At 54.7% G+C, this 14,793-nt stretch overlaps 1 protein-coding gene across 3 annotated transcripts in view; it reads right to left on the bottom strand.

Moving 5' to 3' along the window:
- Positions 1–2,549: 2,549 nt before the first annotated feature.
- Positions 2,550–14,793, bottom strand: part of LOC102938809 (occludin) — a 33,777-nt gene continuing 21,533 nt past the window's right edge. For 2 of the 3 annotated variants that reach the window (XM_037885994.2, XM_037885995.2), the window contains exons 4-8: positions 9,522–9,679; positions 8,708–8,926; positions 7,053–7,224; positions 6,278–6,319; positions 2,550–3,984 (exon numbers count right to left, since the gene is read on the bottom strand). In XM_037885994.2, the coding sequence (XP_037741922.1) occupies positions 3,883–3,984; positions 6,278–6,319; positions 7,053–7,224; positions 8,708–8,926; positions 9,522–9,679 (693 nt within the window). In that variant the 3' untranslated portion in view covers positions 2,550–3,882. The remainder of the gene's footprint in view (positions 3,985–6,277; positions 6,320–7,052; positions 7,225–8,707; positions 8,927–9,521; positions 9,680–14,793) is intronic. The other variant, XM_043536157.1, reaches the window with a different exon arrangement.

Here is a 14,793-nt window from a genome sequence, read left to right as displayed (position 1 = left end):
GATGATCAATCTAGTTCCATCAGGCAGTGCCCCGGATTAGCCTCTCTGTGTAGCCCACCCTGTCTGTAAAGGGGTTTGGGCCTAATTCACCACTACACCTTGCGCAGGCCCTGACAGCAGTGGGATGTAGGGGTAAAACAACTTTTCATTGGGTGTAAAATCCTCCCTACTTTGCCCTTGTGTAAACGTGCACACGAGGTGCAGGGCCATCGAAAAGACAAGTCAAGGCCATTTAATGCAACCATTATACGTAGGTGTCTGGGGGAGGGTGACAAGACCCTCCCCCAGACCCACGCTTTCTTGCACTTAATTCAGGGGTGTAATCGTGCTGGTGACTAAACCATACCATGGACCTGGGGCCTTTGCAGTAAAATTGGTCAAAGATTGAGGATTAAAATGCAGCCAGAGTTCAGGCTCCCAGTTCCTTCAGCGGGATTAGGACTAAAGTAACTTTTCAGAAGCCATCTGGGCAAGAAGGGTCCTGGGGTTTTAAATATTTTATAGAAAATAGTTCACGCGGCAAGCAGCTCAAAGCCCTTCCCACACCGCCACGCCCTGGCAGCCAGGTCTGGGGTGGAACGCAGCAGCAGTTTCACAGTGTAGAACAGCTTTAGGACATGGAGAATTAAGTGCAGCAGCTTGAGGAGGGATCTGGCGGGCAAACCCAGAGCCCTGTTCTTGGGAGTGGGAGTGGGGGTGGGAGTGTGATAACCACACAGAGGAAAGGCCCTTGGAGTCAGGCAAGCAGAGCACCTTGTGCAACCAAGGGGTTTTCAGCTGGGGTGGGGGATTCAATCCCTGGGCTCAGGCTTGCACCAAGAACTGCAGGGCTGACCCTTAGGGCCATACAGAGCCCCAGTGATTTCAGCTGAGAGCCAGCCCCGTGGATTGCAGTGCCACTGCACACTGCATACCATCACAGCCCCCAAGATACGGTAACCACCCCCATTCAACGAGCCCATGGGGCAAAGCGCAGCAGGCCCTCGTCCGGCTTAAAGCTCTGGCAGCATCTACGGGCCTGAGAGGACGAGCAGCATGTGCCATGCATCACCCCGCTGCTCCCAGAAATCACAAGATTAGCTAAAGATAATCAGGAGCTTTCACAGAACAATACATTTGGGGGGGAGGATTATTTATTTATTTTTTAATTTCCTTTCTGTTTTTTTGAGCCTTTAGTGGTCATGATTTTCAAGCTATTTCTCTGCAACCACCAGGGTTAAAAGCTTCTCTCTTGAAACCAAACACTGAGCTGCTCACGAATCCCATGCCTCCAGGTGCTGGTGCTTTAAGAAAAACCCCGAGCCAGGGGAGCTCCACAATAAAAATCCCAAGCGTGGGCAACATAAGGGCTGGTCACGTGGTTCTAACGAGTCCTCTCCAGGCCCAGCTGCTAGCTGACCTTACCAGACACTAACTGCGCATCGAAACCCTTGTCTTCAGCATACGCAGGTGATGTGGGACAGCAGACGGCAGGGAGAAGGGCGGGCGGGAAGGGGACTGAATCCACCAGCCTGCACCAAATGGGAAGCAAGGTGCCCACAGACCAACCCCTCTCAAACTGTGACCAAGATATTGGAGTGCCCCAGGAGCACCTGTCCTGGCTCGCTTGGCCCGCAGAACTCAAAGGGCTCTAGGAAAGGGGCTGCCCCTGTTCAGTGCGTGAAAGGGGAAGCACCTGGGGTTAGCAGTACTCACGGGCAGGGAGCGAGAGGCAGCTGGCAGCAGGCAAATGGCCACTTCAGGGTTCCAGCAGCTTCTCTCTGCCAAATGTAAAGGTCCTCCCCCCCAGCAAGGCATGTTAGAAGAATGCAGCTATAAGAAGTAGCTATAAGAATGCAACCCTGGGCTGGGAGTGGGAACTTTGCCAGCCCATTGCTGGCAGAGCATGGCTGGCCTTGTGGTTCCAGCACTGGCTGGAGCTGGGGGACATTAGGGTTCACTTTTCAGTCTCTGCCCCAGACTCCTCGCATGACCTCGTCCAAGTCACTGCAGCACTCTGGGCCTTGGGTCCTGCCTGGTCTGGCAAACCAGGAGTGATGAGTCTCACCTCCCACATGGGCTGTCAGGAGCATAAAGTCATGACAGCAAAGGGTGGACAGGCTGGAGGCCAGCAGGGACTGCATCAAATGCACTTGCTGTCATCTCTCCCCGTGCCCAGTTTCTACCTCCAAATAGTGCTCCGGCCAGCAGCAAACCAAACCACTCACTGCCTCTGGCTGCAGCCCATTAAACATACAGAGATTCTTTTTCTTTAAGCCACACGCTGCTTCTGGAGCGAAAGGGGGAAGCGTTTCATTTTTCAGCAAGCTGCTGAAATTTAAAACCAATAGATACAGTTTATTAAAAAAAACAACCCCAGACATCATAACCGGTTCCCTACAGAATAGCACACGGGCGTAGGAAGTGCCGGTGGCGTTAAAAGAAATTGTGTTCAGACGTTCGCACCGTGCCGTCCCGCGCTATAAAACCGTGGCAGCTGTGGGGGCTATTCTAAGATTGGCACCGGGATGCCCATGCGAGCGTGAAATCTCCTCACAGAATGCCTAGCATGGGCTCTGGTGGGGGTGGGGGGCGGGCGGCTAAACCCTGGCTTTTGCTGGCTTGTCAAGTTGTCAGGAGTGTGAGCTGCCTGCGCTGGGTGACTCAGGAGTTCCCTATGTATTATTCATCCCGGTGAAATGCATCCACTGCCAAACTCAGTTGTCAGCTCCACGAGGGACACGTCTGCAGAACGGGGCAGGAGGTGAGGGGCTGGGACAATCTCTGGAACTTGGGTCTGCGTTTACACCCAGCTTGACTGCACGCATTTCAGCTGCTGTGGTAGGAGACAGGCCATCGCCCTCAGCTGGCTAGAACGGGCTCCTTACGGCAGGCTGGTGTGGAGTGCGAAACATGCCTGGGTTCCAGAGCTCCAGCTGCGGATCTCCCATGCTCCTGGCTTTGAATCACACTGGGACTCGGGGGATGGCGGGGAACGAGGACAGTAATCTAAGAGGGAGCGGGAGTCCTTGCTAATTGCCTTTCCAGAGAGCACGGGCCCAATCCTGCAAGCCTTTCCTGGGCAGGGATCCAGCATCAGGCTTATGCAGCACAAAGTCCCCAGAAAGGAGTGAAATCCGGGCTCTATTGAAGTAACAGCTCACGCCCCACAGAGGTCAATGGGGCCAGCATTCCACCTACTGTGCTCGGGGGGGGTCAGTGGTGCATAGGCCTTGTACAAATCCCTCTGCCCAGAGGTGAATTTCACCCACCGAGGGTCCTCGCTCACGAGGGATGTCCCACTGAGCTCACTGGGACTACCTGGGCGAGTAAGGGCTTGCAGGATCAGGACCAGCATGTGAGCATGCTACAGAGAGGCTCACCCTTTGATCATATAAAACAGGAGGCTAATTTATATACACACCCACGTATTTACAAATTTACATCTGCACACATGTACAAACCGAAGGGCCGATGCTGCAGCAACCGCAGGTGCATGCTTAATGCTCAGTTCTATTGAATTAATGACTCGCCTGCGTAAACTTAAGCACCAAGGATGATCTCCTAGCCTCACTGAAGTCACTGATTTCAATGGGGCCAGGATTTCTGCTTAGATCATTGCAAGATAAGGGCCCACCGGAATCAAACTAGAGCGCAAACTTCCTTGGACTTTCATTTCTGTTCTAAAAATCGCCCTCTTGCCCCACTCACTGAGACCTGTCGGGGTTCGGTTTGGAAATGGCACAAAGAGAGAGAGAGATTCTGCTTTTGAAACGAGTGTACAAAGCAAAAAGAAATCTGCTTTTAGTCCAGGTATTTGGCATTCTTGCAGCGCTTCGCGGAGGGAAGTCGGCTGACCACACACAGAATTTCTTCCCCCTCCAAAGGATTCCGCTTTCCGCGCTACCCTCTCATCTTATCGTAATCGCTCACCATGCGTTTGATGTGGAACAGCTTGTTCCGCAGAGCTTTGCTCTCCATTTTCTTTGTCTGATAGTCAGGAGTCTGAAGCGAGAGCAAGAAACGAGGAGGCGTTAATCACGTCGCAGGGAACACGGGGGCCCATTCTCTCTGGCTCCTTAATGCAGTTGTGCTCTGGAAGCACGAAGCATTGTGGGAGCTGGTTCAGTGTTCTGCGTCGCCATCTAGTGGCTGGTCCGCATAAGAAGATAAGAGCCTGCCATTGCTACCGGCTAATGGAGTTCTGTTTTTAGCTCAAGTGGCACAGGCTGATGCTTCTGGAGAGCAAATGTTAAGAATTCATGGCCAGATTTTCAAGGGCTCAGTGCCCACAACTGAGGCCAGATTTAAGAAAATGCTCAGCACCCAATGGAACTGCTCCCTTCAGTGCTTAAATGAGTGCTGGTCCCCTTTGAAAATCTGGTATTTAATGTTCAAGGTTCTGAGTTCAAGCCCCACGTGTTGACTGTGATCCCAGCTTAGACCCCCTCCCTTTGCAAGTGAACAGAGAGATTTTTTATCCTTTGCGGCCTGTGCTGCAAAAGCAACCCGGGATCCCAGAGGCGTGCTGGGTTTCTTCTTGCCTCGTGCACGCTCCCCGCTAATAAAGATTTCGCAACTGGAACTAAGCTGTCCTTTGGGATGTATGAACCCCAATGGAACCCCCTCATGCCACTGGGCTGGCTCTGCGAGGCTCAAGGGAATAATCCAAAGCCAGGTTTCAGAGTAGCAGCCGTGTTAGTCTGTGAGCTGTAGCTCACGAAAGCTTATGCTCCAATAAATTGGTTAGTCTCTAAGGTGCCACAAGTCCTCCTGTTCTTAATCCAAAACCAGTGAGCTCCGCAGGCCTGCCAGGTCCCCAGAGCGGAGAGCAGATCGGCTGAGTGAAGAAGGCCCCCTGGCCGTGCCGCAGGCTGTAGGAGGGCAAGGCTGGCACCGGACGGTGCCGTCTAGACAACTCTGAAAGCAGGAGGTGTTTTTCCTCCGTCTCAGCTCACTGAAGCATGTTGGATTTCAAGCTGTGCCACAGAGCGTAATCTAACACCAAACCAGCCAGCTCAGGGGCACCGCGAAGGGTGGCAGGGCATTGCACTCCAGGTCACGCGTTTGACTCTGACCCAGGTACGGAGGGATTGGCAGTTTTTAACCAGCTGATGGCTCCTGGGCCATGTCAAGCACGTTCATCGCCTGGGTCCTAGATGACCGGTCTCCACATTACAGAGTGTAACCCACTGGTGGGTGTGTGTTACAGGCCCCCTTGGAGTGAGGACAGGAGTTGTTACAATGCCCGCCCGCCTCCCCTCCACCCAGGGAGCTTTCACTCAAGCTGTAGCAGCTCCTACGTTTAGCTCCGGAGGTCCCCAGTTCAATCCCCCTTATGACAGCCAAGAGGGTGGCTGTCACAAAAACACACACTGCATGGGACTTTCCCCCCCGCCCCAGCCCAGACTAGGGAATGGGGGCCTGATTCTGGGGGGTGCGGCTCCCACTGACTTCAGTGAGAACGGCATGTACACAGCAATGCTCAGGATCGGGCACAGAGAGCGGAGCTAACCTCCCACCCCTAGCCGGCGCCTTCCAGCTCTGGGATCGGTTACATCGCTGGCTACACACGCACTAAAGCCACGCTGCCCTAGGGTGACCAGATGTCCTGATTTTATAGGGACAGTCCCGATTTTTGGGTCTTTTTTTTAATATAGGCTCCTATTACCCCCCACCTCCTGTCCCGATTTTTCACATTTGCTGTCTGGTTACCCTATGCTGCCCCTGCCCTGGGATGAAGCACAGAACTCCAGCTCTGGGCTCTCAGTCCAGCCCCCTTCATGGGAGCAACAAATTCACTGAAAAGGGGAAAAAAGACAATCATCCCAGGCCTGGTCTACACGCACAGAGCTGCCCCGCTCTAACTCAACACGAGATTTTAAACCCATTCAGATAAAACTGGTGCAACATTGTGTGCGGACACCCTGAAATCAGTTTAAGCCTCACTCTGATGATTTCGTTCACCTAGGAAAATTGACAGGCATTCAGCTAAACCGACAGAACTAGATTCAAACCGATATCCATACCTGCACATAGGGGCTTTCAGTGGTTTAACCATGTCTGGGTTGGAAAGCGATTTAAGTTAAGCCGGTGCCGCTTGCGTGTGTAGACAAGTTCTAAGGCTGCTGAAGTGGGAAATGCTGAATGGCTAAGCCCTTGGCTGAGGACACTCACTATGGGATGCTATTTGAATAGCTAGGGGAATGGACAGATGCACAAATCCTTAAGGGAGACCAGACAGACAGAATAAACACAGAGGCAAGTGGGTAAGGCAAGCTGGGTTTTGGAGACTCACCCGTTTTAAATCTTTCAGCCGGTTGTATTCCTCGGCGACTCCCTGAAAAAGAAAAACCAGGAGGAGAGGGCCATGTTATGTGCACAGCAGACAATTATTCCAGAGCCTTCACTTGGCAGTGTACCTAACGAGGGAGCACAGGTGATGGTGCCAGGCGGGGGCTGACAAAGAAACCCTTTCAGGCTACTGTATGGAAAGCCAGCCACGTTGCCGAAAGGCAGTCTTCCCAAGGCAGCCCATCACTGCATGCTGGTGGAATCAGGATGGGCTGGGCAGGGGCTGGAGCTAGGGAAGGAGAAGAAGAGATGTCTTCCAGCTCCCACTGACTGGGCAAAATTTCCTGTCAGCTTCCACAGGTGCAGGGTGGGTCCCTGAACAAAACAGATGAGCATCAGCTTTCAGATGAGACCTACATCCCCCTTGAGTGGGGCTCCAGCTCGGTGCTGGCCCCTCTGCAGGGGGGTGAAGTAGCAGGAAGGATGCCCTGTAGATAAGGCACTGGGCTGGGAATCAGGAGACCTAAACTCAGTTCCTGCCTCTGCCACTGAATCTCTCTGGTTCTCAGTTCCCTGGCTGCAAAATGTGGCGACAACACCCCCTTTGTCTGTTGAGCCTGTGAGCGCTTCGGAGTCGGGCCGGGCTCTTGGGGTCTGTGCAGCGCCAGGCACAACGGGACCCTGAGCTCTGCTGAGCCCTAGAGGGGCTACTGTGATACAACCCCTACAGACTCCGTGTCAGTCGGTAAAGCACAGCCCCAGCCTGGCCCCGCACTGACCTGGTACTGCGGGCTGTCCTCCGACAAGCCGTCCAGCTGCTTGCTGAGCTGGTTCAACTGGTCGTTGATGTCGTCCATCTCGGCACACAGCTGCTTGTAGTGCTTGAGGTCAGCATCGAACTCCTGCTTGTATTCCTGGCGAATGCTGTCCGAGGTGATTGGGGGGTACACGCTGCCCGGCAGGAGGAGAGGGAGAGAGAGAGATTAAACTGGGGACTCAACGGGGGGTGGGGTGCTCTGGGGCTGAAGGGCCGAGTCTCTGGGAACCAGGTTCAAGGTGCCTCGAGTTTGGAGCCCCTCTCCCCTGCACCCCCAAATCATTGCAATTTATTTCCATGCAGCGTTGTTCTTGCATCCACATCCAGGGAGCTGGCAGGTGCCTACTGGAATTACAGGAGGGCCATGTCACCAGCCTGTCTGACGGGGGAGGAATGCAGGCGTCCCCCAGATGCTGCTGCCATGGCACATGGTGACATCACTGCATGAGGTCATCGCCGTGACAATGACATCACATCGGGATGCCAGCACACCGTGTCAAAATGTCAGTGAAGCTGGCGTGACCAGATCCCCCTCCCGCCTCCCATGGAGTAGCCCTCCCCCACAGGCCAAATGGGGCAGCCTGGATCCCCATCCTGGTCCAGCTGCATGGCATAACATAAGACCATAAGAACGGCCATAGTGGGTCAGACCAAAGGTCCATCTGGCCCAGTATCTTGTCTTCTGACAGCAGACAATGCCAGGTGCCCCAGAGCGAATGAACAAAACAGGGAATCATCAAGTGACCCATCCAGTCACCCACTCCCAGCTTCTGGCAAACAGAGGCTAGAGACACCATCCCTGCCCAGCCTGGCTAATTGCCATTGATGGACCTGTCCTCCATGAGTTTATCTGTTCTTTTTTGAACCCTGTTATGGGCTTGGCCTTCACAACATCCTCTGGCAAGGAGTTCCACAGGATGGCTGTGCGTTGGGTGACAAAATACTTCTGTTTGTTTGTTTTAACCCTGCTGCCTGTTAATTTCATTCGGTGACCCCTAGTTCATGTGTTATAAGAAGCAGTCAGTAACACTTCCTTATTTACTTTCTCCACACCAGCCATGATTTTATAGACCTCTATCATACCCCCCTTGGTCGTCTCTTTTCCAAGCTGAAAAGTTCCAGTCTTATTAATCTCTTCTCATATGGCAGCTGTTCCGTGCCCCTCATCATTCTTGTTGCCCTTTTCTGAACCTTTCCCAATCCCAATACATCTTTTTTGAGATGTGGTGACCACATCTGCACGCAGTATTCAAGCTGTGGGCTTACCAGGGATTTATACAGAGGCAACATGATATTTTCTGTCTTATTATCTCTCCCTTTCCTAATGATGCCCAACACTCTGTTGGCTTTTTTGACGGCCGCTGCACATTGAGTGGATGTTTTCAGAGAACTATCCACAATGACTCCAAGATCTCTCTCTTCAGCTAATTTAGACCCCAGCATTTTATGTGTATAGTTGGGATTGTGTTTTCCAATGTGCATGACTTTGCAGGGCCATGGGTCAGCCTCTGATGTTAACAGCAGCGATCTCTGGCGCTGGACGGCCCCAGTAGATGCGGCCCTGCAGAGGCAGCCAGGGGTCACTGATGGACGCGCCGGGGAGAGCGAGCCCCTCACCTGCCCCACTCGTCCTTGTCCCGCTCGTCGCTGGACTCCATGGCTGTGGTGTAGTCCGTCTCGTACTGGGACTCGTCCAGCTCGGGGTTGCGCCTCCTCCTCCTCCCACGCCGGGCGGCGGGCTTGCTGGAGCTCTCCCTCCCCCTCTCCTCCAGGGTGCTGGTGCTGAAGGTCCTGGCGGGCTGATCGCTGACCACACGGGCAGGAGAGCTGGGAGGGCTGTGTGTGGACACGGGGCTCAGCCTAGAGCCGGGATTCTCAGCCTGAGACCTCCCCAAACTGCTCATCCATCCAGGCGGGACACGGGGGAACCCCTGGGCTAGAGCGCCCCAGCTCCTGCGGGTGACCGGGGGCTGGCAGCATGGGAAGGCGGCAGGTCTGAGTGAAACCGGGAGCGCGCTCCCCGCATGGGCACCGTTATCGGTTTGGACACCTTTTTCTACCAGCAGCAGCAAAGCAGCGTGAGCTCAGGACGCCGCCGGGCCGGCTGCTGCCCAGACACGCAGTGAGAGACAGCCCCTGCCCCAGAGCTCACAGCCCCAGACCGTTATCCTCCAGTCTGCAGATGTCTGGGAAATGAGGCCCAGGGAGACGCAGGGCCTTGCCCAAGGTCCCACAGAGCTGTGCCCTGAACCCAATGAGTCCGAGCCCTGGGCTCTAACCACTAGACCCACTGGGCACGTTACTTCGTCAAACCAGTGGCTCCCGAGCACCGTGAGCCCAGCTGAGCTGGGGGGAAGAGTCTGCCGGAGGCCCGGGTGGGAGATCTGGATACAAAGGGACCCTGGGTTCCCAGCCCTTGGGACGGACTCACCTTCTGGGGTTGTAGGCCTCGGGGGCATAGTAGCCGTTCTCCGTGCGCGGGTAGCCGTAGGCGCTGGCCGGGGCGTTGACAGGGCTCATTGGCTTCTCAGAGTAGGCCAGCGTGGCCATCTCATCGTGCATGCTGGCCCCCTCTGCAACGTTCTTCACCTGAAAAGCAGCCAGAGGCGTTCGGCTCCCTCTGTGCCCGCGTGCGGCCTTGGGGGGGGCTGGGTGTGATGCTGGGGTCACGCTCTGCCCTTAGCTCCACCTTAGCGAGAGCCAGGGCCAGGCGTGACCTCGGTCTCAACTTCAGGCCTGGTGACGGCCTCGGGGCAGTCCGCAGGGTGCACACAGTGGGGCCCAAATGGCAGCCCCCACCTGAGGGAGGCAGGGAGAGCAGGCAGCTGGGGATTGAGATTTAGGGACATTGGCAGAGCTGTGTGGGAGGGGGGAGCTCAGGGCGGAGATAACAGCGGGATGGGAGGTCGGGATTGAGCAGCATCAGCAGGGCTGGGGGTCGTCGGGGAGCCCAGGGCTGTGATAACAAGGGGCTGTGGGTCGGGATTCAGGGACGCTGGCAGGGCTGGGGTAACAGGGGCTGGGGGTCTGCACTGTGCAAGGAGCTCTGGCAGAGCCGTGCGGGGGACGCTGGCCCAGCCAGTTCTATTCGTTCCTGGTCACCGTCACACAAAGGCACACAGAAAACCAAACCAGGGGCGGCTAATGCAGCCCAACCCTCCTCCAGTCTGCAGGGCCCCGGAGCTGGGATTGGGATCGAGAGCACAGGGAACCACCGCCCAGATCCCGGCTCTCTGCCTCCCGTGTGCGCAGCCCCAACCCCCTTATCACAGTGTGAGGGGCTGATAAGCTAAATCAGCACTTGGCAAACACCTCCCCTGCCATTTAATCAGCCCCGCCCCGCAGGCTGGGTGAGAGGCGGCTGGCACCACCGGGCCCCACGATCCCACAACCTGCTGGCCCAGCAGCAGAGGCCAGAGGGATTGGGTGGGTGCCAGTGGATAAGTCCCAAGCACAGAGGAATGGGGCTAAATTGTGTGGCCTACCCCCCCATTCCAGGGCCTAGCTGACCTGGCTTGCTATGCCCCGCCCCCAGGAGCCAGCCCCCACAACCTGCAGTGGAGAACAAAGCAGTGGGGCTGTTGGGTGACACCTCCCCACCCCCCAGCTCCTGGCTGTTAGAGGTCTGGGAGCTGCGGGAGCAGAGCGAAGGAGATACAAGGCTCTCCGGGAAGGGGAGTGGCAGCGCTCAGTGGCAGGGAACAAGCGGTTTGGGTGGGAATTTCCCCTCCCGAACTCCCCTGTGCCAGCACGCCACGGGGCCAGTTCCCTTTCCCAGGGGTGTTTGCTCGCCTCGCTTACAATAAATCACAGGGACTCAGCCACCTGGAGAGCACTAACCCTTCCCTCCCCAGACATCCCTGGGACTGACAAAGGGAGGATGTGCCGTTCTGGGCAGCGCCGCCCTGACCTGGGTCCCTACAGAGCCCATGCAGGAGACGCTTCCACCAGAACTCAGGAAATGCCTCCCAGGGGCGACCTGCACAGTAAATAAACCGAGCTGGGAGGAATGTGGAAACGCCCAGGGCTGGGAAACTGGTCACGTCCAGGGTGCTTCGGTTCTTTCAGGCTTTGCTCTTGTACAGACGGCAGGCTACAGGGTCAGATTCTGCCCATCTGTCTTATGTACATCTAGGACCTCCAGCGCTGTAGGATCTGAGCACCTCCCAATCGCTAACGCATTGATTTATCTTCACCCCCACCCTCCGTGAGTTAGGGAAATGCAATTATGTCCATTGTACAGATACCACCTACCGCTTACATAGCACTTTTCATCAGCTGATCTCCAAGGGCTTTACAGAGGAGGGCAGGACCACTATCCCCATTTTGCAGATGGTGAAACTGAGGCACAGAGATGGGAAGTGACACGCCCCAGGTTACACAGCAACCCAGTGGCAGGGCCAAGAAGAGAACCCAACACTGCTGGGTCCCAGTCTGGGGCTGCACCCACTAGGCAATGCTGTCTCCTCTCTAGATAGGCGCCTGAGGCCCACAGAGATTAAGTGACTCACCCAAGGTCACACAAGAAGTCTGTGGCAGAGAAATGACCCCTCACCTTCCCAAGTCAGTGCCCTAACCACTAGGCAATCCTTCCACTGTATTCACACAATCTTCCTCATGCTGGACACAATGCCTCACGCAGCCAGTGGGCCCATTGACCTCAATTGTGCAGTAGGACACTACTTAGCAGAAAGTTACAAAAACAAAGTATTAAAATCTGGCTCTAAACTGGGGAACCATAGCTTTAGAAGTTGTGACCTTGATATAGCCTTCCGGCCCAGCCCCCCACGTACATCCTCCTCCACTTCCACCAGGCATCTGCTAAAGAGGGCATCCCAATAGAACAGATTTTTAAATAATCAATAAATAGTTAATGTATGAATGGGAATAACATTCACCGGGGGCGGGGGAAGGAGATGGTAAAACAGTGTTAGACTGAGTTCATCAGGGTCTCTGAAAGAAAAAGAAGAAAGCAAGCAAGCAAGCAAGCAAGCAAGCAATCTCCACTTGTATCGTGTGGAGAAGATGATATAGAGAGATCGATACAGTGTTGCCAACTCTCTCAACACCTCATGTTTCTCCTAAAGCTCCAGCGCCTGGAATCAGGGGATTAGGGGAGAATCTCCTTTTTTTAAAAGTCATTTTTTAACCTTCATGCTTTTGGAGGAAAGCTTGAGCACACACCCTGTGTGCCCCCCAGCGGCTCACTAACCAGAAGGCAAATCAAAAGTAACCAAAATTCATTTTTAAACAAAATCTCATCGTTTTTAAGCCAATTGTGTGATTTTTCTGGGAGACCGGATATGGGATGATTGAGCTCTTGAGGCCGGTGATCAGCGAGATCGATAGAAATGAGAGCGAAGGGGCGGGGGATTAAGAGATATCTTTTATGGGACCAACTCCTGCTTGTGGAAGAGACAAGCTTTCAAGAGCTCTTCTTCAGGGCAGGAAAAGGTACTTGGAGTGTCACTGTGAACTACAAGGTGGGACAGACTGTTAAGCCCAAGGGATTGGCACACGTAGGCAGACCGGTCAAACAGAACAGGTTTCATAAACGACATGCCTGATTCTCCCCTATCCTTGGCGAGTTGCCCCTCTGCTCCAGTCAGATCTTTTCTAAACACCTTAAGTTTGCCCCTGCTTGCAATTCATTCCCTGGATAGCTGATGCACTCGTTAACCCCTTCCTTCCTCTCCTCACGTCCACCCAGCCACCGGTGGAAGCTGTCTTTGCTCCATGCTGCCGGCTGCTGAATAATGCAGGCCGCTCCCTCCCCTGCCCATCGGAGCATGAACGTCTGCCTCTGCTCTATGTAACCTCGCAGCTGCAGGGCCCCGGCCCCTTAACGTTCCCCGCATCCTAGTCCCTGACCTCAGGCCAAAGGCATTTCCTAGCACTGGGCCTCCAGGCCGAGAGGTGCTGGGTTGGTGACGCAAGAGAGGTGCAGGCAAAGAGGGAATGCGGCCACATCTGCTCCTGGAGGTTAAGGAAATGGGGAGGGGTGGGGGCATTTGTTTAGACTGAATCCTAGACGGCCAGATGTTTTCCCCTTTCACCCTTCCTTTCTTCCTGGCCCTTTGTGGCTTGTTAGCTGGAGCCTCTGGCCGGGGGCAGAAATTGTCGCTTGTCTGGGATCTGATGGATCTTTGGAGAAAAAAGCTTCATTCCCTGGCTAAGTCAGTCTCTCTCCCACCTTCCTTCCCACATGAGCAAAGATACAGAGAAACCTGGGAGCTGATCCTGGGGGGGAATCTCAGGGGGGCCTGGGAGCTGATCTTGGGTCAGTGGGGGAATCTCAGGGGGACCTGGGAGATGATCCTGAGTGGGATGAGGGGAAATCCCAGCTCCCACCTGCAGAGCCCAGTCTGGGAAGAACTTGTCTTGTTCACTTCCACACATTATTGAGCCCTTGACCCCTGCCCGGACTCAATGCTGCCAGCCCTGCTTGCGCTGTTAGACACTCCCTGCTAGAGCTGTGACTACAACCCAGGCATTCTGGCTCCCCAGCCCCATCCAGCTCTAACCCCTAGGCCGCGCTGCCTACGACTCTGACAGTCGCGCTCTCTCCTTGCCCTTGTGAGAAGCGCTGATTTGGCGATTAACTCTCCTTTCGAAGGTCGCAGCCCCAGCCCTTAAACACAGTACACGTCACTTAGGACATGCCTGGGCGGCGCTCAGACCCTAGTTACGAGAGCAGGACAAGACCCCAAACAGAACAAAGGAGGCTCCTGCTGCGGACAAGTCTTCCTCCAGCGACTGCCCTGACTGTGTTAATTTCCCCACAGCTAGGTTTGTCAGTGCTGTTCAGTTCCCTGATGCGGAGATGGCTGCTTTTCTGGGTCATGCCATGCAGTGGAGGGGATGCCAACTGCCATATGCCCTGGCCCAGCAGCGCCCTGGAGGGCTTGTCACTCTGCGTTAGGCTTTTAGGCATCAGACGCTCACGCTGAGAGGCAGGGATGCACTGGGGAGGCGGAGGGGAGACGGATGATTGCTCTGATGGCCCTTGGGGGATTTCACCCAGGGCAGAAGCCCAGCGCAACACCACGGTACCACTACACCCATGGCTGGGAATCCCAGAATCCTTTGCTTCCTTGGCATGGGTGTAAATGGGATGCAAGTGGTGCCAAGACCGCCCGCCAGCCCCCCCTGCCTAGAGGTGAATTTCCCAGGCTTAAGCGGAGCCCAGCACTTACCCTGGTGTGAAATTTCACCCGAACAACCAACCCTGCTCCCCCACCCTATCCCCAAGTGCCTGTGACCCCACTCGCCCAACCCCACTGCCAACCAGATGTGACCTGGCGCCAAGCGATGGACCAGAACACCGTGGATGTGCCAGGCGAAACCCTGTGTGGCAAGAGCTGCCCGGTTAATCATTGGCGAGGGTGAAACTAAATCATATCATAAGCAAACATCTTTCAAGCACTCAGTAGACAAAGGGAAAGAGAACAAAAACCCTTCGTGTTGCTGGTTCCAGGCTCACAGTCCATCTGATCCAATCCTGTTTTATTTATCTTTTGGTACATTCGAGATAGCTTGGACCAGCCCTGCTCTCTACACCCTGTTACTCATATCTGAGCAACAAAGAGACCCAAAAGCAAATGGAAAAAACAAGGCATTTAAAACAGATGCAAGGAACTACATCCCCCCTCCACTAAAATATAAAATTAACCCGTGGAACTCATTGCTACATGATATTATTG

Source organism: Chelonia mydas, chromosome 25 (genome assembly GCF_015237465.2).
Source record: "Chelonia mydas isolate rCheMyd1 chromosome 25, rCheMyd1.pri.v2, whole genome shotgun sequence".
Taxonomy (NCBI): Eukaryota; Metazoa; Chordata; order Testudines; family Cheloniidae; genus Chelonia; species Chelonia mydas.
Note: the sequence above shows the minus strand (reverse complement) of the source record. Positions and strands in the feature narration are given on the sequence as shown.